Source organism: Bos javanicus, chromosome 3 (genome assembly GCF_032452875.1).
Source record: "Bos javanicus breed banteng chromosome 3, ARS-OSU_banteng_1.0, whole genome shotgun sequence".
Lineage (NCBI taxonomy): Eukaryota > Metazoa > Chordata > Mammalia > Artiodactyla > Bovidae > Bos > Bos javanicus.
This window is the reverse complement of record NC_083870.1, coordinates 26,429,541-26,455,232: the sequence shown is the minus strand read 5'-3', so window position 1 is coordinate 26,455,232 and position 25,692 is coordinate 26,429,541. Positions and strand designations below refer to the sequence as shown.

Below are 25,692 nucleotides of genomic sequence, written 5' to 3'. Positions count from 1 at the left end.
TCCTGAGAAATCTGTATGCAGGTCAAGAAGCAACTGTTAGAACCAGACATGGAACAACAGATTGGTTCCAAATCGGAAAAGGAGTATGTCAAGGCTGTATATTGTCATCCTGCTTATTTAACATATATGTAGAGTACATCATATGAAATGCTGGGCTGGATGAAGCATAATCTGGAATCAAGATTGTTGGGAAAAATACCAATAACCTCAGGTATGCAGATGACACTACCCTTATGGCAGAAAGCAAAGAAGAACTAAAGAGTCTCTTGATGAAAGTGAAAGAGGAGAGTGAAAAAGTTGGCTTAAAACTCAACATTCTTAAAACTAAGATCTTAAAACTAAGATCATGGCATCTGGTCCCATCACTTCATGGCAAATAGATGGGGAAACAACAGAAACAGAGTTTATTTTTTGGGGCTCCAAAATCACTGCAGATGGTGACTGCAGCCATGAAATTAAAAGATACTTGCTCCTTGGAAGAAAAGCTGTGACTAACCTAGACAGCATATTAAAAAGCAGAGACATTACTTTGCCAACAAAGGTCTGTCTAGTCAAAGCTATGGTTTTTCCAGTAATCACGTATGGATATGAGAGTTGGACTGTAAAGAAAGTTGAGCACCAAAGAACTGATGCTTTTGAACTGTGGTGTTGGAGAAGACTCTTGAGAGTCCCTTGGACTGCAAGGGGATCCAAATAGTCCATCCTAAAGGACATCAGTCCTGAATATTCATTGGACGGACTGAGGCTGAATCTGAAACTCCAATACTTTGGCCACCTGATGTGAAGAACTGCCTCATTTGAAAAGACCCTGATCCTGGGAAAGATCGAAGGCAGGAGGAGAAGGGGATTACAGGATGAGATGGTTGGATGGCATCACTGACTCGATGGACATGAATGAGTAAACTCCGGGAGTTTGGTGATGGACAGGGAAGCCTGGTGTGCTGCAGTCCATGGGGTCACAAAGAGTCAGACAGGACTGAGTGATTGAACTGACTAGAGTGCTTACCCATCTCTTGACCAGCTCTGCCTTCTTGCAGATGATTAACTTTTCAGATTCCTCAATGGTTTCTCTTAGCTTTCAGGTTAAAACCTTCATTCCTTTAAATGATTTTTTAGGCCTTGTACAGTCTTGCCCTTCCTGAGTGTCCCTAGTCCCCTACCTGCCCGCCTCCCTCCCAGGGGCAACCCCATGCTCAGCTGTACCAAGGGCTGTACTTCCCTCCATACTCTGTCGTGTTATTGAGCCATTCTCCCTCTGAATGGAGTGCTTTGCTGCCCTCCGTGCTCAGATGCATCTCCTGGCACCTACTGCTGGCTTATACCTCGACACTCCATTCATTCTGCAAATACTGAGTATCTACCATGTACCAGATGCAGGTATACAGCAGTGAGCAAGACCCACTAGATTCCTACTGTTCTGTATTAAATCATCTAGTAGGACTTGCTGTATATACATTGTATATAATGATCTTTATGCTTGTTTTATTTTTTTCTCCCCCGCTAGATTGTGAACTCCTTGAAGAGAAGAAATGATCTTTGTGTCTGGCTTAGTATCTTACATGTAAAAGGAGACTTTTAGGGAATTTTCCTGGTGACCCAGGGGTTAAGACTCCACGCTTCCACTGCAGGGGGCGTGGGTTTGATCTCTGATTGGGGAACTGAGATCACACATGCTGTGTGGTATGGCCAAAAAAGGAAACAAAGTAGACTTTTAGTAAATTTTTAGTGAACTATTGTAAATTTAGGGAAAGTGAGTAAATATTTTATTGATTGAATGACTTTGCAGCCTTGACAGCTAGTGTATCCCTTACCTGTGGCCATTGCTCAAAAGTGGGTTGAAAGAATACAGAAAACTAAAATGAGGAAACATTTTACCCTTAAACATCTTATGCTCAACAATGGGGAAGTCAAATGACTTGTTTATTTGTACTCATTGAGTTTCTGCTCTTGGTTTCTTAAGCTTAATCCTTATTTCAGTGTACCTGATCTAGGTCCTCAAACTTGAAGATAAGAGTGAGTCTTTGAAATTTGCTTATTTCCCCTTATTCCTGGAAGACACACATGTTTTCCTGTATTTTTGCTAGATTTCACTTGTGTTTCTTCCAGGGCACGTCATCACCTTTGCTTCGAGTAGTGTGGGCTCGACTCATATTGGATGAAGCTCACAACGTTAAGAATCCCCGGGTACAGACTTCCATGGCCGTGTGTAAGCTCCAGGCCCAAGCCCATTGGGCTGTCACTGGAACCCCAATTCAGAACAACTTGTTGGACATGTATTCACTGCTGAAGTGAGTAAACTCTTTGAGATTAGGTAGTTTGAGCCCTTTCAGTACCCTTCTTGATTATTTCATATCTCGTATCACCGGTGTGTGCACCAGATTAGCGTGTGTAGCAGGTGACAAACCTGTCAACGTGTAAAGGACAAGGGAATTAATATTTATGAGAATATAATCTGCTGATTGACTGGCTGATGCAGGGCTTTTATGACATGCAGTCCTTCTATGTGGAAAAATACAGGACCAGTTAAATTAAAGGAAACAGAAGTCACTTTCTTCAGACCTAGTAATGTTTTGAGCTACTTTTGCTTTAAAACATATGGCCTGAGGTCAGGGCTACAGTTTATTTGAAGCAAACAGAAAAGAATGCTGATTTTTAAATACTTGCTTTTATTTAAGTCAGCTCATAAGAGGATATAGAATTTTTATATTAGCCTTTGAACCTTTAGGAATGAGTTCTAGCTATTGGTTATATGTCCTATTATGATGATATAGACATTTTAATGGGAAAAGGCACATTTTTATAATGTGGTTTTATGATGTGGTTATTGACTTGGATCCTTTTGCTCTGTCTAGCAGAGCTTTGCTATGAAATTGACTTTTAACATTGATTGGGATGACATGTAAAACCTGATTTGCCTTTCATCTTATGTCTGTCTTTGACTCTCTCCTCCATCCTCCCATGCTTCTTTCCTGTTCTCTGTCCTCTAATGAAAAAGATTTCTCCGTTGTTCTCCATTTGATGAGTTTAAGCTGTGGAAGAGTCAAGTAGACAATGGCTCAAAGAAAGGAGGAGAACGGTTAAATATCTTAACCAGGAGCCTTTTGCTGAGGAGAACAAAGGACCAGCTGGACTCCACCGGCAAGCCCTTGGTAACCCCACTGACACTTGTCCCTGTGTGGATGTGGGGGGGTCAGGAAGGAGGGTGACCATGGCCTTGACTCTGCTTGCACTGCCATGGCCTTTGCTTTAGGAGCTTTTGAGTCTCCCGTGTTCCTACACAGAGGCCCTTGATTGCTGTCCTGCCCCCGGGGTCATAGCTGTCCTGTTTTGTGGTGTGTTAGAGCCATTCTGCTTTCAGGGGAGGGCGGGAGCTGCCGTCCAAGGGTTGACTAGATTTCCAGTGTCAACTCTGGGGAACGTGCTCTGTAATATTCAGTTAATTTGTAGAACTTCATTGCAGCTACTTTTGTCTTTTACTCTTCCAGGTGGTGCTGCCCCACCGTAAATTTCAGTTGCACCATTTAAAACTCTCTGAAGATGAAGAGACTGTTTATAGTGTCCTTTTTGCAAGATCGAGGTATGTGCTGTGAAGAAGCACCTTCTCACAGCTGTTGTTTTATTCTTCTTCTTGCTTGGGATTGAGTCAAGGTTCTTCTAACTGCAATTATGGTATTATTGACAAGCTGAATATCTGTGTTCCTTTTTAAAAAAGCTCCCTTGTTCTCTCACCTCGCCCCCAGCTCACCTTCGTCTCATATACACTGTGAACCTGTTCTCCACTGGCTTTCTTGTATAGAAGGTCTAGGGTGTGCACACTGTCACCAGGTCTTTCTGGTCGTTGTGGGGCTGTATTAGGAAAGTATTGGCCAACTTAGTACATCTCTTTGACCTTTGACCTGTTATCCAGCCTCTCAGCAGAGCTTTTAAGAAGCTGTTCATCAAACCTTCCAAAGTGATTAAGTTTTTTCTCTTTGTAGATCTTACATTTATTAATAAACATTTTAATATTAATCAACTATATTACTGTTACATATTTAATATTAAATTGATATAGAATGTAATAATATTTTATAGTATCAATAAGCTTGTTAATATTTATTAATCATTTTTAAATGGTTTAGCTTTTACAGTAGTTGTTTTTATTACCTTTGGCCAGTGCTTGCTGTGAGCCTGCCTTCATTTAACAAGTCCACTTTTCCACTGTTTTTTAAATTAATTATTTTTGGCTGTGGTGGGTCTTTGTTGTTGAACATAGGCTTTCTCTGGCTGGAGCAGTCGGGAGCTGCTCCTCCTTGTGCTGCGCTGGCTTCTCGTTTCGGTGGCGTCTCTCGTTGCAGAGCACAGGCTCACGGGCTAAAGCGTGCAGGCTCCGTAGTTGTGGCACACAGGCTTACTTGCCCCACTGCATGTGGGATCTTCCCAGAGCAGGGACTGAACCCATGTCCCCTACATTGGCGGGTGGATCCTTAACCACTGGACCACCAGGGAAGGCCAAGTCCACTTCTATAATTTTTCAAGGTCCCGCCACTATCACAGTTAAGCAGTGACCATGGTAGACCTGTTTGGTCTTAGTGACCATTGCATGTGCATTTTGTTTCTCAATCTGAGGCAGGTTGGCTCTGCAGTACTATCTAAAAAGACATGAAAGTGGGAGCAACCAGTCTGGAAGAAGCCCTGACAATCCATTCAATAGAGGTGAGCAGTGGGCACTTGTAAATACAGAGACTCTTGAAAATGTGGGTGCAGGTTTGGTAAACTTACAGAAATGGGGGGTCATGAATTCTTGATAGCAGAGACTTGACCTTAGCTTGGAACCTCAGACTAAAGTAAAATATAATCTGCAAGCACCAGACCTGGTGATGTGAACTTGTTTTTAGTTATTTCCGAAATCTTTTTTATTAAAATGCAAATACAATAAGTCTGTAGAGAAAATGAGTATTTTGTTTTTCTTCATTAGTAGAGAAGTGAGTTAGAACTGTGTTATTGAACCTCAGATCAAAGAAGGTTTCAGATCTCCTCATTTAGTTCAGGGTTTTTCCCCATGTTTCTGTTTTAAACACTGTAGTATTTCCTGTGTCTGTTTTCCTTCTTGGAAGTGGCCCAGGAGTTTGGGTCCAGCGGGCCCGGGCCCTCCACGGCAGGCAGCCAGGCGACATCCAGCGCCGTCCACATACTGTCCCAGCTGCTGAGGCTCCGCCAGTGCTGCTGCCACCTGTCTCTGCTGAAGTCGGTAAGCAGAGGGCCCGTGTGGGGCCTCGAGGGCTGCGGAGAAGGCCACCTCAGTCTCCTGTAGCTGGGCTCAAGGAAAGTGGGATTTGAGGGTATTTTGTATTTTGGTGGGGCAGCAAAGAGGAGACTGCTTATTTTACTGTATTTTAATTGTTAATGATCTTGAGCTAATTCCCGTGATGTGGAGAACAGTTTTTATTTTTTACTTTATTTTTAAAAATAGCTTTATTTTAGAATAGAAAATAGTACCTCATTATAAAGGAAACCATTTGTGAATACTTTGGAATTTTGGAGTGTCATAAAGCTAATACGCTTAGTTATGGAAACTCAGGCATTTATACAATTGGAAAAGTCGTCTCTATGATGGATAGAGACACATTCATAATTAAGAAGATATGTTACAGGCAGAACACTCCGACATAAATTGCAGCAATATGTTTTTGGATTTGTTCTCTAGAGTAATGGAAATAAGAGCAAAAATAAACAAATGGGACCTGATTAAACTTAAAAGGTTTTGCAAAACAAAAGAAACTGTAAACAAAATGAAAAACCAACCTATGGACTGGGAGAAAATATTTGCAAACAATGCCACTGACTAGGGATTAATTTCAAAATACACAAATAACTAATAGAGGTAATATCAAAAAGCCAAACAATCCAGTCGAAAAATGGGCAGAAGATTCACATAGACATTTCTTCAAAGAAGACATACAGATGACCAACAGATACATTGAAAGATGCTCAATATTGCTAATTATTAGAGAAATGCAAATCAAAACCACAATGAGCTACCACCTTTCACTGATCAGAATGGCTATCATTAAAAAGTCTACAAATAATGCTGGAGATGGTGTGGAGAGAAAGGAACCATTCTACCCTGTTGGTGAGAATGCAAATGGGTGCGGCCACTATGGAAAACAGCACGGAGGTGTCTTAAAAAGCTAAAGATAGAGTTACCACACCATCCAGCAGTTGTGCTCCGGGCACATGCCAGAGAAAACCATTTCAAAAAGGCACATGCACCCCAGTGTTCATAGCAACACTATTTACAGTAGCCAAGGTATAGAGGCAACCTAAATGTCCATCAACAGAATAATGGATAAAAAAGATGTGATATGTATACATATATATATACATATATATGTATGCACACATGCATGCATACATACAGACGTACATACAATGAAATATTAGTCGAAAAAAAGAATGAAATAATGCCATTTGCAGCAACGTGGATGGACCTAGAGAGTTCATATTAAGTAAGAGAAAGACAACTGCAATCCAGAAAGATGATATGGATGAACTATTTACAAAACAGAAATAGTCTCACAGACGTAGAAAACAAACTTATAGTTACCAAAGGGGATAGCAGAGGGCTAGGGGGAGGAATAAATTAGGAGTTGGGGGTTAACATATACATACTACTATATATTGAATAGGTAGCAACAAGGACCTACTGTATAGCACAGGGAACTAAACGCAGTATCTTATAATATCCTATAATGGGAAAGCACCTGAAAACGAATATATATGTATATAAAACTGAATCACTTTGCTATATGCTCAAAACTAATAGAACTTTGTAAATTAACTATACTTCAATGAAAAAAAGAGAAATACGTTACTTTTTTTCCTCCTTGGCAGTTAAAATTTATATTATTTTCTCCTTGGTTATCAATGATTCTTTTCTTTATACTCTTCTGAACTTTTCCAGATTTTCTGTAATAAGCATATATCATTTTTATGAACAGAAAAAAAAAACTACTTAGTACTTGAAAATTCTTTTTATTTAAAAAGTTTTTATTGAAATATATCATCTTTTTGAGGCATTGAAGTAATGTGTCTTTTTTTTTGGTAGTACTGTAAATTATGTCTTGATTATCAATAGCTTAATTAACTCTATTGTTCTAGCTGGGGCAAATAGAATAATCTTGTAGTCAATCTGGCAATTTTCTAAAAAGTTCCACTTTGGTTTATTTTTGATCTAGTGAGAAAAACTTGTAAGACTTCATTTTAATCTGGGTTTACTCAAGGGGGTACTGATGGTAAATTACAAAACATTTTGCCACGTGCAGTGTTGAACAGTCAGCACTTTGCAAGTCCCATGGCTTGCTGCCTCAGCCGCCCATTTGCTGTATCCCCTGTCTGATTCTGGTCAGGCCCTGGATCCGACGGAGCTGAAGAGTGAAGGTCTGGCCCTTTCCCTGGAGGAGCAGCTCAGTGCTTTGACCTTGTCCGAATTCCACGACTCAGAGCCGTCTGCCTCCGTTTCCCTTAATGGCAAATCCTTCAAGGTGGAGCTTTTTGATGACAAGAGAGAGAGCACCAAGGTAGTATGATTACCTCTATTCTAGTAGAAAGACTTCAACTCCTCACATATTTCCCTGAGAGCTGTATTTGTCCAAGTGGGTCTAGCCATTTGATGGCAGAGCTGGAGCTACCAGATGTTGGCTGGTCAAATTCTCCCTCTAGTCCTGAATTCTGGTTTCATTTCACGAATAGAACGGAAGTGGGCTTTCAGAGAGTGGCCTGGGCCCACCTCTCACATCAAGGCAGATTTCTGGCGTGGATTCCTGGGGAAAGAGTCTGTCAGGTTTACATGGCGACGGGGCCTGGGCAAGTGAGCAGTTTGTTTTGGGAAAACCGCAAAGACCTGAGCCGTGAGACAGTGTCTTATGTCTGAGCGCCAATTGCTTTCCTTTGTTGAGAGGCTTCAATCTGCCAGGTTTGATTGTTACCAGCCTTCTGTCCTCATTAGTCACTCTATTCCCACGGGAGCTGGAGAAGGGAATAGCAAACTACTTCAGTATTCTTGCCTTGAGAACCCCATGAACAGTACGAAAAGGCAAAAAGATAGGACACTGAGATGCTTTTGAACTGTGGTGTTGGAGAAGACTCTTGAGAGTCCCTTGGACTGCAAGGAGATCCAACCAGTCCGTTCTGAAGGAGATCAGCCCTGGCTGTTCATTGGAAGGAATGATGCTAAAGCTGAAACTCCAATACTTTGGCCACCTCATGTGAAGAGTTGACCCATTGGAAAAGACCCTGATGCTGGGAGGGATTGGGGTCAGGAGGAGAAGGGGACGACAGAGGATGAGATGGCTGGATGGCATCACCAACTTGATGGACATGAGTTTGAGTGAACTTCGGGAGCTGGTGATGGACAGGGAGGCCTGGCGTACTGCGATTCATGGGGTCACAAAGAGTTGGACACAACTGAGCGACTGAACTGAACTGAACTGAGGAAGGAGGTCACTGCCAAGGAAATGGTGTTACCTAAGAGTTACTTTTAATTAGAGATTTAAAAATATTTACCTAAGTCTTTACCATCAGTAACTGATGGGAACATGAGAAGGGCACCCTGTGTGGCCAGGTTTCAGGCCCTGGCACCCTCAGTTAGCAGATGGCTTGAAACCTCACATTCCTAATAACCTGTGTTCCTCACAACTTGTCTGATGCTCAGTTAATGATTCACAAGCCTTCTTAATGTGAGCACATTACTCATAGTTCAAACCTCTTAAGGTGGTTTCACGTAAGGAAGTGAGTTTGTTCGATAGCACAAACCAAAACTCATACAGAATGTTATTAGAATTAGTCTACATCTCACAGACCATAAATCCTGCTCTCCCACTGCATTTTTTTCCTTCAAAATACCTATGGCTAGGTTTTTTACGTGGCAATTCAAGAACTTTCTGTAAGTTGTCAACTTTCTGATTTCTGACAACTTTCTCAAGTTGTCAGAACACCAGGCACTTCACGTACATGCTTTTTTAATTCCTACTGATTCAAAATGATACAGTCCTATGACTGTCTTTCTGCCCAGTCATGGGAATGTTTGTTTAGATTGGAATGCAGCCTCACGTGGGGGCCTCTACAGGTTACCAGTAACGTCATGACAGCATAGAGGGGAAGAGCTAAGCGCATCTCCATTGCTCTGGGTCAGCTCCTTTTACCCATGAGGAAGCTGAACTCTTCCCTAGGAGTTTCAGAGTGATCTAGCCCTGTGATTGCAAAGTAGGAACGCTGTTCATCTCCTGGTTCCTAGTCTAATGCTCTTCCTCTTCTACCACTCTGGAGATGAACTCTAGGCCTCTTAGAAACTTTAGAAAGGTCATTCACCTTAGCAGTCAGGAAGAATGAACTCAGTTACTCTTTGAAGTCCTGCCCATGTGTTCTTACTGTCTGTTCCTTCATTGACTTGAATGTGCCCTGAGCAGTTTTGGATAAATAGCCAGGGAGCTTGTCACAAAGTTTGAGCAAGTGTTCCTCAATCTGGAAAGGTTTTCTTCAACACCATGTGCAGCAGGCCTCAGACCAGGTCAGGCTCTTTTACTTTCTCCTTCTGCAAATATTAGGATAGTATCTTCTGTGGTCCCACAGTGTGCTGGGTGCTAAGGGTGCAGATGAACCAGACACATGCCAGCTTTGCCTCCTTGGAGCATCTCTGGCCTCGAAAGCAAGAGATAACTAATAAGCAATTAGTATATAATTTTTTTAAAAGACCATGATAATAGAAAGAAACGGTGTATAGTTGCACATAGTCAGTGGGCACCTTGGATTGGTGAGGACCTCCAAGAAATGACATTAAGCTGGCACCTAAGGCTGTGTGGATCACAATAAACTGTGGACAATTCTGAAAGAGATGGGAATACCAGACCACCTGACCTGCCTTTGAGAAATCTGTATGCAGGTCAGGAAGCAACAGTTAGAACTGGACATGGAACAACAGACTGGTTCCAAATAGGAAAAGGAGTACGTCAAGGTTGTATATTGTCACCCTGCTTATTTAACTTATATGCAGAGTACATCATAAGAAACGCTGGACTGGAAGAAACACAAGCTGGAATCAAGATTGCCGGGAGAAATATCAATAACCTCAGATATGCAGATGACACCACCCTTATGGCAGAAAGTGAAGAGGAACTCAAAAGCCTCTTGATGAAAATGAAAGTGGAGAGTGAAAAAGTTGGCTTAAAACTCAACAAATTTGCTTTTCTCCATTTTCTCTCCCCTGAATTAAAGAATCAGTCTCCCCCAGGGCCTCTCGGCTTTAAGTATTACTCCTTTCTGGTTCCCTCTCCTCCCACTCCCAATCTCCCAATCCCTGGGAGGGATTGGGGGCAGGAGGATCTTAGTTTTCAACAGAAAACTAAGATCATGGCATCCGGTCCCATCACTTCATGGGAAATAGATGGGGAAACAGTGGAAACAGTGTCAGACTTTATTTTTTTGGGCGTCAAAATCACTGCAGATGGTGACTGCAGCCATGAAATTAAAAGATGCTTACTCCTTGGAAGAAAAGTTATGACCAATCTAGATAGCATATTCAAAAGCAGAGACATTACTTTGGCAACAAAGGTCCATCTAGTCAAGGCTATGGTTTTTCCTGTGGTCATGTATGGATGTGAGAGTTGGACTGTGAAGAAGGCTGAGCGCCGAAGAATTGATGCTTTTGAACTGTGGTGTAGGAGAAGACTCTTGAGAGTCCCTTGGACTGCAAGGAGATCCAACCAATCCATTCTGAAGGAGATCAGCCCTGGGCTTTCTTTGGAAGGAATGATGCTAAAGCTGAAACTCCAGTACTTTGGCCACCTCATGCGAAGAGTTGACTCACTGGAAAAGACTCTGATGCTTGGGGGGATTGGGGGCAGGAGGAGAAGGGGACGACAGAGGATGAGATGGCTGGATGGCATCACTGACTCGATGGACGTGAGTCTGAGTGAACTCCGGGAGTTGGTGATGGACAGGGAGGCCTGGCGTGCTGCGATTCATGGGGTCGCAAAGAGTCGGACATGACTGAGTGACTGGACTGAACTGAACTGCACTGAAGGCTGTTCTAAGCAGAGGGAACAGAATGGACAAAGATGAGACAAAGCACGGCTCAGTGGAGGGAGAATGTTGGTATCACCCAAGCATCATTTGGGTGTAATGAGGGATAAGGCTGGAGATGTGAGAGGAAGTGAGAATCTGGGAGGTCATTGTAAGGAGCTTGGGCTTTATTCTCTGTGGGAGGCCACTGGAGGTTCTTCAGTCAGTGAAAGAAAATAAGAAAGTGGCATTTTGGAAATAGTCCTCTGGCTGCAGAGAGGAGAGGGAACCAGAGAGGAGTAATACTTAAAGCCGAGAGGCCCTGGGGGACATTGATTCCTTCATTCAGGGGAGAGAAAATGGAGAAAAGCAAATTTGCTTAAACCTACTTATGTTAATTCAACCTTTTCCCAGATTTCATCTCTGTTGGCAGAATTGGAGGCAGTCCGAAGAAATTCAGGGTCCCAAAAGAGGTAAGTGTGTTATTTCATTATCCAAGTGTTGCTTGTAATTATGCAAGAAAATTGGATATTGTGAATGGTTACAAATCTTAGCTTTTTATATCAAGGACCTTGAGTCACACTCAGCAGAAAGTACTGAGGTTACAGCACAAATTCCCTGTGATTTCTAATTAAAATATTTCTGACACTGGTTGCAAAGGCAATCCTTGGAGGATCTAAGTAAGCTGAGCATCTGAAGAGGTGTTTAAGAGCAGAGAAGAAGCATCTTAAACAAAGCAAGACAATAACAGAGGGAGATGGAGGGAGAGGGGTGTGGTCAGACTGGGAGCCCCCACAGTGCTGGGCATGTTGCTGAGCTAGGGGCGGGGATGCAGGAGGTTCAGTCATTGTTTGTTTTACTTTACTCTGTGTTACTCGCTGCATTTGTAGATCAGAAAGATTTGATCTAAACATGTAAAACTCTAATTAAAGCACAGCATGGGGGGAACAGAGAAGCCCTAGAGGCTTATGGTTCTGACTGGCAAGGGGAGGGGCCTGTTCTCCTTTTCTGCAGGAGGACAGACCTCCTGTAGATGAGAACTAGGCCCCCAGATAATCGGAGGCTGCGGCCGTCACTTGAGTTTCACCACCACTTTGTTCTGACTTCATTTCACACAAGATAAGTTGCAGACTAGATATAGAAATACCTGGGAGCATTATAATCTTATGTCACCTAAGTGTGTACCCTTAGGTATCAGAAGGCTTTCCTTCTTCCACATTTGATAACTGAATCGTATGGACAGCAGGTGTTGAAGCCCTGCAGATGAGTTCATTTCATCTGCGTTGGTTTTCTGTTTTCTCCTTTCTTCCAGTGTCATTGTCTCTCAGTGGACCAGCATGCTGAAGGTTGTAGCCTTGCATCTTAAGAGATGTGGATTTACTTATGCCACCATCGATGGCTCTGTCAACCCTAAACAGAGAATGGACTTGGTAGAGGCATTTAACAGCCCCCGGGGTCCTCAGGTACGAGCTGATCACAGCTGAGTTCTGTAATTAAGAGCAGATTGTTCCCGATTACACAGAAAATTTTAACATAGATCATTTGAAAAATATTCATAGCTTTGATCCCTCCAGGTATTTTTGATTCTTTTGTCATTTATCAGGGGTACATATCAAAGTGTGAAAATACTCTAAGAGAATAAAATATGAAGGTTAAAGAGAGTAAGGACAGAACTGGTTAGGATCAAGAAACTCTTTGTGGAAAAGGCAAGCCTGGAAGGATGTGTGGGATCTTGATATGAGGAAAGATGGAGGGCAGTGGGAGAACAGTCAGTTCAGTTCAGTCGCTCAGTCTTGACTGACTCTTTGTGACCCCATGGACTGCAGCATGTCAGTCTTCCCTGTCCATCACCAACTCCTGGAGCTTACTCAAACTCATATCCATTGAGTCGGTGATGCCATCCAACCATCTCATCCTCTGTCGTCCCCTTCTCCTCCCACTTTCAATCATTCCCAGCATTGGGGTCTTTTCCAGTGAGTCAGCTCTTCGCATCAGGTGGCCAAAGTATGGGAGTTTCAGCTTCAGCATCAGTCCTTCCAATGAATATTCAGGACTGGTTTCCTTCAGGATGGACTGGTTGGATCTCCTTGCAGTTCATGGGACTCTCAAGAGTCTTCTCCAACACCACAGTTCAAAAGGATCAATTCTTCAGTGGTCAGTTTTCTTTATAGTCCAACTCTCATATCTATACATGACTACTGGAAAAACCATAGCTTTGAGTAGACGGACCTTTGTTGGCAAAGTAATGTCTGCTTTTTGATATGCTGTCTAGGTTGGTCATAGCTTTTCTTCCAGGGAGTAAGCGTCTTTTAATTTCATGGCTTGCAGTCACCATCTGCAGTGATTTTGGAGCCCCCCAAAATAAAGTCTCTCACTGCTTCCATCTATTTGCCATAAAGTGATGGGACGCGATGCCACGATCTTAGTTTTCTGAATGTTGAGTTTTAAGCCAATTTTTTCACTCTCCTCTCAAAGACATCTAATTATGGATGATGGGAATTTAGGGCTTCCCTCGTGGCTCAGTGGTAAAGAATCTGCCTGCCAAGGGGGAGACTTGGGTTTGATCCCTGGATTGGCAAGATTCATTGGAGAAGGGAATGGCTACCCACTCCAGTATTCTTGCCTGGGAAATCCCATGGACAGAGGAGCCTGGTGGGCTAGAGTCCTCTTTGTGGGTCACAAAGAGTCAGACAAGAATGAGTGACCAAACAGCAGTTGAGTGATAGGCAGGAGAGTCATAGCAGTGGTGGGGGACTGGTGGATTAGACAGTATCTGGTTGATGGAAAGTGTATTGAACTGACCAGCCGCAGTCCTCTAAATGGTAGTATTCATATATTTGGCGGGCACACAATTAATGTCTTGAGATTGACTCACCAAAACAAGGTTAAATGAGAATCTTCTCAAAGGTGAGGCAGGGAAAATAGCATCTCAAAGTTTTGAAAACAGTGCCTTTATGACTGCAGAAGGAAATTTGATAAGAACATGTTGCTTATTTGTATTGGTCTTGGTATTGAACCTGTAACAGGAGGAGAGATGCTTTATGAGACCGAATCTGTGTAAAGTGAATGGTGTGCTTCCTTTTGAAGGTTATGCTAATTTCTCTCTTGGCTGGAGGTGTCGGTCTAAACCTGACTGGAGGAAACCATCTTTTTCTTCTGGACATGCACTGGTAACAGTTATGGATTTTTCTTGAGTTGTCCCTGCATCGCAGGGAGACCAGAGGGGCAGTAAAACCTGACCTCATAATGAGTGTGTTCCTTTCGTATTGTGGAGCTGCCTCTGTGCATATGTGTATATAGATACAGATCAAAATGGTGTAGGCTGAGTTGATGGCCCTGTATTCCTGAGCAAGGCAGGATTCAAATGACTATTTAAAATAGTTTGTTCACTTTATTGTTAACCTAATGTCTGTTTCCATGGAAACTGGGAGTAGGGCTTTTTCTCATGGCTAAGAGCTACTTCACTCAACGAAGAGTTTTATCTCTTCAAAATACTGTATTTCAGACATACTTGTTCACGTCCAAGGATATCTCAGCATTGGCAAAGAAGGAGAACCATTACTCCTAAAGGAAAAGGCAAAGAAATTTTCTAATTATGTTAGATACATGCTTAACACGTAGTCTTGGACTCATCACTCATAGTGTCAACACCAGGAGCATAGCAGCATCCTTCCTAGATATGAAGCAAATGATCATGTGTTGCTAGGAGAAAGTATCATAATCTGTCCCAGTTTTGCTTTTTCAATCATGCCAGTTAGGGATTGCTGCACCAGGCACCGTTGCCAGGGATTGTCATTTGTTCTCCAGGCAGCCCAGATGGGCACAGACAGGCCCACCTGTTGTTATCTTCCTGGAGAATGTGTTTAGGTCTTACTTGGGACCCCTGCCACCCCCATACATGAGGAAAGCAGAATTGGAATCATGCTGGTTTCTGAATTGGAGAAATGTTATTCAAGTTTTTAAAGAGGTAAGATGAGAAACTAGTTTGGAATTGAAAAGGAGAATCTAGAAAGAAGGAAACAAATTAAGTCTCCTTATTTGAATCATAGAAAGTTAAAAGTTGAAAAAGGCATTAGAGGGGACTTTCCTGATGGTCCAGTAGTTAAAAGATTTTGTCTTCCATTGCAGGGGGTGTGGGTTCAATCCCTGGTTGGGGAGCTAAAATCCCATAAGCCTTGCAGCTAAAAAACCAAAACATAAAGCAAACAGTATTGTAGTAAGTTCAATACAGACTTTAAAAGTGGTCCACAGTTAAAAAAAAAATCTTAAAAAAGATAAAGGCATTAATGATCATTTGCCAGTCCTCCCATTCCCAAGCCTTTTAGGTTATGGTTAGATGACTTGCCCAGAGTCATCCAGCTAGTTAATGATTGGGTTTGAGCATCACTTTAGCCTCTGTTACCTATAGTTTTCAGCTGATGGTGGTGCTAAGAGTTCCTATTGGAGGCAAATCTGAGCCCAGTTTCTCATGAGAGGTCAAGAAGACATCTGGGAGTCTCCAAGCCCCACATAGACTAGAACAGAGATCTACCAACTTTTTCTATAGATAGTTTAGGCTTTGCAGATACAAGGTCTCTGTCACATATTCTTTTTTGTGGATTTTGGTTTTGATTTTTTTTTTTTTTTTTTTTTACCAACCTTTAAAAATGTAACAGCTATTTCAAACTCAAGAGCCATACAGAGACAGACTGCAGGCTGGATTTGGCCTGTGGGATTTGCCCGCCCCTTGTCGAGGATGTCAGTTCCCCTGAGCTCAAACCCTGTCTTCTCACAGGAATCCATCACTTGAAGATCAAGCTTGTGACCGAATCTACCGAGTAGGGCAGCAAAAAGATGTCGTCATACATAAGTAAGTATGTAAAGGTCTCCTGGGGCCAAGATCTGCTCCTGTGAAAATCTTTCTTGAGTAGTGTTTAAACAGAATGTAAAGTATTTGGTGGTCACTGTACTGATGGTTTTTGTGGGGCTCATCCTCCTTGGCACTCATGGTCAGGAGGGGAACTCAAGCAATTTGGGAGTAACTTTGGAGCTGGTCCCTGCAGAAGAAAACTTAAGTACAGTGATGAGCCTTATCTCAGTCAAGGCTGCCCATGAAAGGACCCTCCTCTTTCTTTCTTTCGCTTTTATTTTGACATAACTTCAGACATAGGAAAGAATGTAAGAATTCTTACAAAAATACCCCAGAGTTCTTGATTGTAAGAATAATACCAAAAAATTCCTGACTGCTGTGACATTTGTGGTGTGTGTGTGTGTGTGTGTGTGTGTGTGTGTGTGTGTAAGCTTTTTTCTGGACCATTTGACAGTAAGTTGCAGACATGATGTTCCTTTACCTCTAAATACTAAAATAGGCACTTTCTAAAAATGACATCTCTTACATAATCACAATAAAGTTATCAAAACCAGGATGTTAACAATGATACAATACTGTCATCTGATCTATGGACCTTATTCAATTTTGCCACTTGTTCCAGTGATGTCCTTAACAGCAAAAGGTCCTGCATCGCATTCAATTCTCCTGACTCTCTTGTCCCCTTTAATCTGGAACAACACTTCAGTCTTTTTTTGTGTTTTCTGACAGTGACATTTTTAAAATGCACAGGGCAGTTATTTTGTAGAATGTCCCTCTACGTGACTCCCTCCTCTTTTTAAAAACAATGTTAGAACCTGCCTTAACAGTGCAATCCAGCCCAGTTATGGACTGCTTTCCTTCATCTTCATGGCCAAGTTTCTTGAAGAATTAGAAATCATTGTCTGTCTTTACTTATTTCCCATTCATTCCTCAACCTGTATGAACTGGCTTTCACCCCTGTCACGTCACTGAAGCTGCTCTTGCTAAGGGGCACCAATGAATTCCAGAATGTGCCAAGTACAGCAGTTGTGTCAGTTGTTCTGTCTTTAGCTGTCTTCTCAGCTTACTTTGTATGCACCTCTCAATAATCCTATCTACTCCAGCAAGTCCAAAATCTATACCATCAGTTCCAAGGTCTCCTAACCTTCAGGCCCAGATATCCAAATCCCCACAAAATATATGAATCCAAGTGTCCACATCCGCACCCATTATTCATTTACTCATGGATTTATCTCATTCAACTCAAAAAAATGAATACCTATTAGGCTTCCCAGGTGGCTTAGTGGTAAAGAACTCTCCTGCAATGCAGGAGACCTGGGTTCGATCCCTGGATTGGGAAGATCCCCTGAAGAAGGTAATGGCAACCCATTCCAGTATTCTTGCCTGGGAAATACCATGGACAGAGGAGCCTGGCAGAATGTAGTCCATGAGGTTGCAAAGAGTCAGATACAACTTCACAACTAAACAGACAACAAAAGTGGGGAGTCCCCATGTAGCAAGTACAGTTACATGCTCCAGGGACTCACAGTATCACGTGCTGAGATTGTTTCTCCCTACTTTCCCGTATCTGTTGATTCTTCTGAATTCCTTATCTTTGTGAATAGTGCCACTGTTTATCTAATCATGGAGCCAAAACCAGACTCCATCTTCTTACTTTTCACAAACCATGTCCATTCATTTTATTTCCTAGATGTTTCTTATAACCATCCCTTTCTTCCCATCCACTGCCATTTCCTTCTTTCAACTCTTAAGTTTCTTAGCGTTGCAGGAATGGTCACTCATGACCCCGCCCCCACCACGTTGTAGTACAGCGTAGTGTTTGCCTTTTGCCCTGGCCAGACTGAATGACCTCCCCAAGCATACCATGTTCCAAAACTCGGCAAAGGTTTTGTTTCTTTTTTTCTAAATGTAAGTGGTTACTTTATAGCTTAAACATGTAATCATACTCCTGCTTCCTTTGAGGCTCAGATGGTAAAGAATCTGCCTACAATGCAGGAGACCTGAGTTCGATCCTTGGGTCAGGAAGACCTCCTGGAGAAGGGAATGGCAACCCACTCCAGTATTCTTGCCTGGAGGATTCCATGGACGGGGAAGCCTGGCGGGCTATAGTCCATAGCATCGCAAAGAGTTGGACAATTTCTCTATTCCATTCATTCTGTTTTTTCTTTGTTGTTATTTTTAATTTTATTGACGTACGGTTGATTTACAGTGTTTGTTAATTTCTGCTGTACAGCAAAAGTGGCAGTTATATATATTCTTTTTTATATTTTCCCTTATGGTTTATCACAGGACATTGAATATAATTCCCTGTGCTGTACAGTAGGACTTTGCTGTTTATCCATCATAGAATAGTTTGCCTCTGCTAACCCCAAACTCCCAAGCCGTCCCTCCTCCGCCCCCACCCTCCTTGGCAGCCAAAGCTTGTTCTCTGTACCTGTGAGTCTGTTTCTGTTTCATAGATATGTTCATTTCTGTCGTATTCTAGGCTCCACATATAAGTGATATCACGTGGTATTTGTCTCTTTCTGGTTTAGTACGATAATCTCTAGATCCATCCATGTTGCTGCACATGTTAGCCATGGTTTTATACATGTTCCCATTCCCTGGGATGCCCTCCCCATTGTTCCATCTGGCAAACCCTTGCTCATCCTACAAGTCACATGAAGAATTAACTCGTCAATGGGGTCATCCCTGAATAGCCCAGACAGATTTCCTTTCACTCGTCTTGTACAGTGGACATATTTCCATTAGAGCAGTTCCCAGGGCCTGTCATTATTCTTGCTGTTTGTTTTCACGTCTTTATCTTGTGTCCTCTGACTGCACGAGCATGTTCGTCTCTTATGTTCCTATACCTAGCATGGTGCGTGGCATACAGTGAATCTCCATCAGTTCTTATTGAATGAGTGAAGAAAGGACAACAGTGGCATTTCCTCAACTGGTCAAACCTGTTTTCAGTGTGAATTAGCCGTGAAAGAAGACACTCTGTACTTTAACCAGTACACATATTTCTAACAGAAGCCTGATAGCTTTACACCTTCTGAACTTGCCAAGATGGAGCTTTTTGTGTGAAAGGTGGATCTCTACAATTTTTATTTTTTGGGGTTGGCATATTCCCTAGTGGCTCAGTTGGTAAAGAATCCGCCTGCAATGCAGGAGACCTGGATTCGATCCCTAGGTTGGCAAGATCCCCTTGAGGAGAGCATGGCAACCCACTCCAGTATTCTAGCCTGGAGAATCCTCAAGGACAGAGGAGCCCGTCAGGCTGCAGTTCATGGGGTCAGAAAATCGGACATGACTGAGTGACTAGGCACATATCTCTTGTGATTCTGGCATTTCTCAATTATCTCAGCTTTGAAAAGAAATAAAAAGCCAGTCTGAGTTCAGATCACTTTAAACGCATGTATATATTTAGTCTAAGTTGTTTAGGTTTCCTAAACATAGAGTTATTAATCAAACCTAAGGAAAAATAGAGGAAGAAATCTCCTTTAAAAACTAAGCATACGTAGAGTTTGAATATTTCTTGAGATATGCTGCTTTGGGGTTTTGATTGTTTGCTTGTCTGTTTTTCAGATTTGTTTGTGAGGAAACAGTGGAAGAGAAGATCTTGCAACTCCAAGAAAAAAAGAAAGATTTAGCCAAACAGATTCTATCAGGATCTGAAGAATTTGTCACCAAGCTCTCCTTGGCTGACCTCAAAGTCCTTTTTGGCATCTAACTTCCTGTTTCTCGGGCGCAGAATAGCGCCACGGTTGGTTTGCACTAGGATCTTCGGGGAGTGACTTGACCCTGGTCCTTTGAGCTCTCCTTGGCTTTCAGTTTCACCTTCAAGCCTGATGCCCTTCTCCAAGCGAGGATGAATTATCATGTTAACCAGCTAGTTAACCAATCAGTGTATTAAATAAAACCAATAAAGTACTTTGGATAAACAGTCCAGGGAGAGTTGTACCTAAGCTTCAGGAAACACTTAAAAAGCCCTCTGTGCCTTTTTCTTCTCAGCTGATGGGGACCCGGTGTTACTGCCTTTTCTAACACAGATTCCCTCCCATCTCTTCAGTTCCTACCAACAAGGCTGCTCCTATAACCATCTCTTCTAGACCATTTTTCTAGATTCCACATATACGCATTAATATATAATATTTGTTTTTCTATTTTTGACTTACTTTACTTTGACAGTCTCTAGGTCCAAATGACTACAGTTTTGTTCCTTTTTATGGCTAGTATTCCATTGTATACATCTCTCCAGTGACTCAGTTTTGTTCCTTTTTATGGCTAATATTCCATTGTATACATGCATCACATCTTCTTTATCCATTCCTCTATTGATGGACGTTTAGGTTGCTTCCATGTCTTGGCTCTGCTGTTGTAAATAGCCAGGACATGGAAGCAATAGACACTGGTGTGCATGTATCTTTTTGAATTATGGTTTTCTCTGGGTATATGGAAAGTAGGATTGCTGGGTCGTACAGTAGTTCTGTTTTTAGTTTTTTAAGGTACCCCCATACTGTTCTCCATAGTGACTGTCTCAATTTACATTCCCACCAACAGTGCAAGAGAGCCCCCTTTTCTCCACACCCTCTCCAGCATTTATTGTTTGTAGATTTTTTAATGATGGCCTTTCTTTCTGACAGGTATGAGGTGATACCTTGTTATAGTTTTGATTTGCATTTCTCTTATAATGAGCGATGTTGAGCATCTTTTCTTGTGTTGTTGGCCATCTCTAGATCTTCTTTGGAGAAATATCTATTTAGGTCTTCTACCCAGAGTTTGATTGGGTTGTTTGTCTTTTTTTCTTTGATGTTGAGCTGCATGAGCAGTTTGTGTGTATTGGAGATTAATCCTTGGTCCATTGCTTTGTTTGCAAATATTTTTCTCCCATTCTGGGGGTTGTCTTTTCATCTTGTTTATGGTTTCCTTTGCTGTGCAGAAGCTTTTAAGTTTAATTAGATCCCAATTGTTGATTTTTGTTTTTGTTTTCATTACTCTAGCAGGTGGGTCAAAAAAGATCCTAGTGCTTATGTCAAAGGAGTGTTTTTCCTGTGTTTCCTCTAAGAGTTTTATAGTAACCATCTCTGTATAGGCTGAGCAGAAGTGGGTTCCTACCTAATACGTGGTTGGGTAGTATTTGTATTATTGTATCATTTAGAATTTGATATATCATTTATGTTATTATATCATTTTGTGTTGTTATCATGTAGTATTTGTGTCATGTAGTTTAACATTTGTATTTTTATAGTATTTGTAGTTTTACACATTTGTGGTATAGAAGCACTTAGTCTCATTGTTATATTCAGGATTACTGAACCATATAGTATTTGTATTATCATTGGCATAATCCACTAAATATGTGTTTGACGTGTAGCAGAGATAATGCTTTGTGTCCACTAACCCCCATGTCCCTTTTCCTCCCCACTACCAGAGACTACATTTCCTATTCTTCACTGCAGTTACATGGGTCGTATTACGCAGTTCTAAGTCAGTGGAATGTGGAGAGAAGCGATGTGTAAGTCATTTCTTATCTGCCCTTCTAAAACTTTGCATATGATTCTTTGTGCTGTTTCTTTTCTTGTTGGCCCGCTGAATACAAAGGAACTGATGGACAACTGCAGGGCCCTAGAGAACTGTGGAGCCACTAGATCAGAGGTTTTTAATCTGCTGTTGGCCATGGATCCTTCGGTAGACTGGTAAGCCTCCGCTCCTGAATGACAGCGGAACACAGGCTTCCAGTGCCTCCCTTCCCATCCCAGCTCACCCACGTCGGACTATGACCTAATCAAGAAATAATTTTTTTTTTTAGCTATGAGATTTGGGGATTGTTTATATAGCAGTTTCTATCCTAATACAAACTCTTTGAGAATTTCCCTTTGGGGAACTATTCGGATTCCCTTCTTCCTGTTGGCAGTCATTTTCAAAGCACTTACTCTGCAAATTTCTGCTGAAGAGAGTTGTATTTCTCCTTCGCTAGAATTGTTGCCCTCTTTTGAGTTAGGATTACATGACAAAGCCCTGTGTTTAGGCCAGTCACAGTGTGGACTGAGGCCCTGGGGCCTTTTTAAGCAAAGCTGCCCTCTAAGGACATAGTCTAAAGGCCGCAAAGGTAGAGATAGGTGGCCTGGGGGAAAGAGTTCTGACTTTACTTCCAGGTTCACCTTAGCTGGGGGTGTAGCCTTGAAGAAATCATTCCCTTCTCCACACTTTGGTCTCTGTGACTGTGGTGGGCATTGTTTTTAGAACTTCAGCAGCTACAGTGAGGTCCCTGATAAAATCAGGAAATAGAAGATGTAAGATTACCCTCCGAGAGTTTGGTTGTATGTTCCACACACCAGGTTAAAGGGAATGTCACCTGAGAAGCCCTGGCTCCCAGGCTGGTAGGAACATTTGCTGACTGTCTGGTTTTTAGCTAGTTGCAGATTCCCCAGGCACCTCAGTTCTTTCCGGCTGTGAGGTGTGAGGATTGGCATACACTCACTGCTCCACAGGGATTTTAACAACATACATACACACACTATACCCATTTGACACGACACGTGGGTCATGTCAGTTGAAGGCACATTAAATCAACACTATCAGTGTCCTTTCCGGGCACTGTTTAGGAGAGTGTGTGTGTGTGCTCAGTCATGTCTGACTCTGTGACCCCACAGAATAACCCACCGAGTAACCCCACAGAGTCATGTCCAACTCTGGACAGTAACCCACCAGACTCCTGTGAAGGAGGAAACAGAGCTGGACCCCATCTTAGGCCTGTTCATGCTGATCATGCTCGGGCACCTCTCCAATGGACTCTGAACTCTGTGCTTAGTGCCTATGGAAACTACAATAGAAGGATAAGACCCCCTCTGGACAGGGGAATCTTGAAGATCACATCCAGGTTACTCATTGCCTAAGAGAAAACATACTCTAATCACCCCTGCCTCCGGACAGGTCATAAACCCTTTCTGTATCTATTGGGATGTAACCGCAGGCTTATTGATTATTAACTGTTTGAACACCTAACGCATGAATGATGGGGTTATTATGATTGTATTTACCCTTCCTCTGTTTTGTGTAAGTCTCAAGGAAATTGGGGTGGTGGGCTGATCAGGGTCCTTGGCTAAGAGGAGACTCTGCCTTGGGCCCGCCGGTGTAATAAACTGCACTCCACTATCTGCATTGTCCTTCAGAGTGAGTTTGTTTCCCGGAACGCGTGGCTTTAACACCTGTGTCCATGGAATTCTCCAGGCAAGAATGCTGGAGTCGGTTGCCATTTCCTCCTCCAGGGGATCTTCTCAATCCAGGGATAAAACTCACACATCTCCTGCATTGGCAGGCAGATTCTTTACTGATGAGCCACCTGTGAAGCCCTGTTTAGGAGAGAGGCAGTGTTAACTTTGAGGTTCAAGTATGCTTGCTTTTAGTCTGAAGATGGATGCAGGGATTGTAATGTACACTCTTCAGATATTCAGAGCCCACTGACTGATGGAATCTACTCTAAGATTCCTTCTGGTATCTCAAACAGTTTCTCTAGCTTTCATCGTTCAGATTCTAAACTGGCAAAGCCTCCCAGCTTTGTCTTGGTGTAACAGGGAGATGCAATTGATGCGAGGTGTATACAGCAAGGATGGGAGCCACTGTCATTACCAGATGTGCATCCTGAAATCTTAGCCCTGGGCTGGCAGTGTCTCATGAATTATAAGTAGCATTCTGGAATCCGTCTCAGGCTCACATTCATTTTAGTTACTGTGAGTCAGTTTCTTAAGGTCAGGGCGTGACAAGGTGGGTCTGCACCCACAGGCAGTGGGCAGTGTCTCACAACGTAACAACTTAATTGACCTGCTGCCCTATGAGTTCTGCCAGTGTCAAGCAACCTTCCTTTATGTGACACCGTAACTGTTGGATTTTCCTTTTACATCTCCCTGCCTACCTCACCAGACTTAGGCAAGGACAAAATGGGGTGATAAATGCTTTATTAAGCATGACATGCTATCCAAATGCTAGTGTTATTGCTGTGGGACCAGGTATTGGAATATGAGAATAAAATAGAAGCGGGGGTGCAGCTGAAAGAGCCAGATGGTGAACATCTGTCTCCAAAGTGCAACACTGTGGAGCACCCAGCTTACAAGGTATTTTTATATGAAAGAGTTGCCCTCAGAGTTTATAGTTTGACTTCTGTTTGGCAGTATTAATCAAAAAAGGGGCATTGTGCATGCCATGGCTAGATGGAACCTGGGCCCTTGAAAACTTTCCCTAGGACTCCTGTCGCCACTCGCTTATTATGAACACAATAGGATGATGTCCTTGTGGGGCACGACCCCTTCCTCTAGCAATCAGGAATGTGATTTGAAATGTCTGCGTATGATTACTGGGTTCTTTCCTCTCTCCCATTGTCTTGCCCGGTGAAGTATTAATGGCTTTCAGCAGGGCTCAGTGGTGAAGCCAGATTCTCCTTCACTAACAGGACGGTCATGGAAATGCCATTGCGCAGTGTGACCCCTGTTTGTCTATAATGTTGGTATCTACCGTAATACCTTGAGAGAATTTGGGTTTATAGAGTGGGATGTTGTGCTGCTATTTGCTATGCACTATCTAGCTTTAGAAAAAGCCAGAAAGAATTAAAAGGCATACCTTCAAGCACAAAGAGAATAACAATAGGAATTTAGAAATTGTAGGCATACAACCTAGAATAAAATGTTTTCATAGGTAGCGATGCAATTAGCGAAGGTTACATACAAAGAACCACTCAATCAGTAGCCAGGGGACAGGAATGGAAATGAAAGAATCCGGGGATCCCCAGCCTCTGGGATCTAATTCCTAATGATCTGAAATGAGGTTAATGTAATAATAATAGAAATATAGTACACTATAAATGTAATGCACTTGTATCATCCCGAAACAATCCCCCATCCCTGGTCCATGGAAAAATTGTCTTCTATGAAACCAGTCCCTGGTGCCAAAAAGGTTGGAGGCCCCTGCTCTAACCCCTAGGGGGAAACGGGAGACCATGTCTTCATTAGCTCACGTCCTTTGTACCTAGAATCCTTGGCTAACTCTGCATGTAGTAGAGATTACGTATGAAAGGAAGGATGGGAAAATATGTTTTTGTTGTTCAGTCACTCAGTGTCCTTCACCATTTCCCGGAGCTTGCTCAAACTCAAGTCCATCGAGTTGGTGATGCCATCCAAACATCTCGTCGTCCTGCCTTCAATGTTTCCCAGCATCAGGGTCTTTTCTAATGAATCGGCTCTTTGAATCAGGTGGCCCAAGTACTGGAGCTTCAGCTTCAGCATCAGTCCTTCCAATGAATATTCAGAATCAGGGTTGATTCTGTAGGATTGGCTGGTTTGATCTCCTTGCAGTCCAAGGGACTCTCAAGAGTCTTCTCCAGCACCACAGTTCAAAAGTATCAGTTCTTCAGTACTCAGCCTTCTTTATGGTCCAACTCTCACATCCATACATGACTACTGGAAAAACCATAGCTTTGACTTTATGGACCTTTGTCAGCAAAGTAATGTCTCTACTTTTTAATATGCTGTCTAGGTTTAATATGCTGTCTGGTCATAGCTTTTCTTCCAAGGAGCGAGCGTCTTAATTTCATGGTTGCAGTCACCATCTGCAGTAATTTTGGAGCCCAAGATAATAAAGTTTGTCACCATTTCCATTGTTTCCCCGTCTGTTTGCCATGCAGTGATGGGACCAGATGCCATGGTCTTTGTTTTTTGAATATTGAGTTTTAAGCCAACTTTTTCACTCTCTTGTTTCACCTTCATCAAAGAGGCTCTTTAGTTCCCCTTCGCTTTCTGCCATAAGCGTGGTGTCATCTGCATGTTTGAAAT

The 25,692-nt window shown here is 42.4% G+C and overlaps 1 protein-coding gene across 3 annotated transcripts in view; it reads left to right on the top strand.

Moving 5' to 3' along the window:
- TTF2 (transcription termination factor 2) overlaps window positions 1-19,814 on the top strand; it is a 52,864-nt gene extending 33,050 nt beyond the window's left edge. For 2 of the 3 annotated variants that reach the window (XM_061409859.1, XM_061409868.1), the window contains 11 exons: window positions 2,107-2,288; window positions 2,996-3,149; window positions 3,486-3,577; window positions 4,613-4,695; window positions 5,097-5,230; window positions 7,389-7,559; window positions 11,452-11,510; window positions 12,350-12,500; window positions 14,125-14,207; window positions 15,812-15,886; window positions 19,457-19,814. In XM_061409859.1, the coding sequence (XP_061265843.1) occupies window positions 2,107-2,288; window positions 2,996-3,149; window positions 3,486-3,577; window positions 4,613-4,695; window positions 5,097-5,230; window positions 7,389-7,559; window positions 11,452-11,510; window positions 12,350-12,500; window positions 14,125-14,207; window positions 15,812-15,886; window positions 19,457-19,601 (1,329 nt within the window). In that variant the 3' untranslated portion in view covers window positions 19,602-19,814. The remainder of the gene's footprint in view (window positions 1-2,106; window positions 2,289-2,995; window positions 3,150-3,485; window positions 3,578-4,612; window positions 4,696-5,096; window positions 5,231-7,388; window positions 7,560-11,451; window positions 11,511-12,349; window positions 12,501-14,124; window positions 14,208-15,811; window positions 15,887-19,456) is intronic. The other variant, XR_009735029.1, reaches the window with a different exon arrangement.
- Window positions 19,815-25,692: the final 5,878 nt, after the last annotated feature.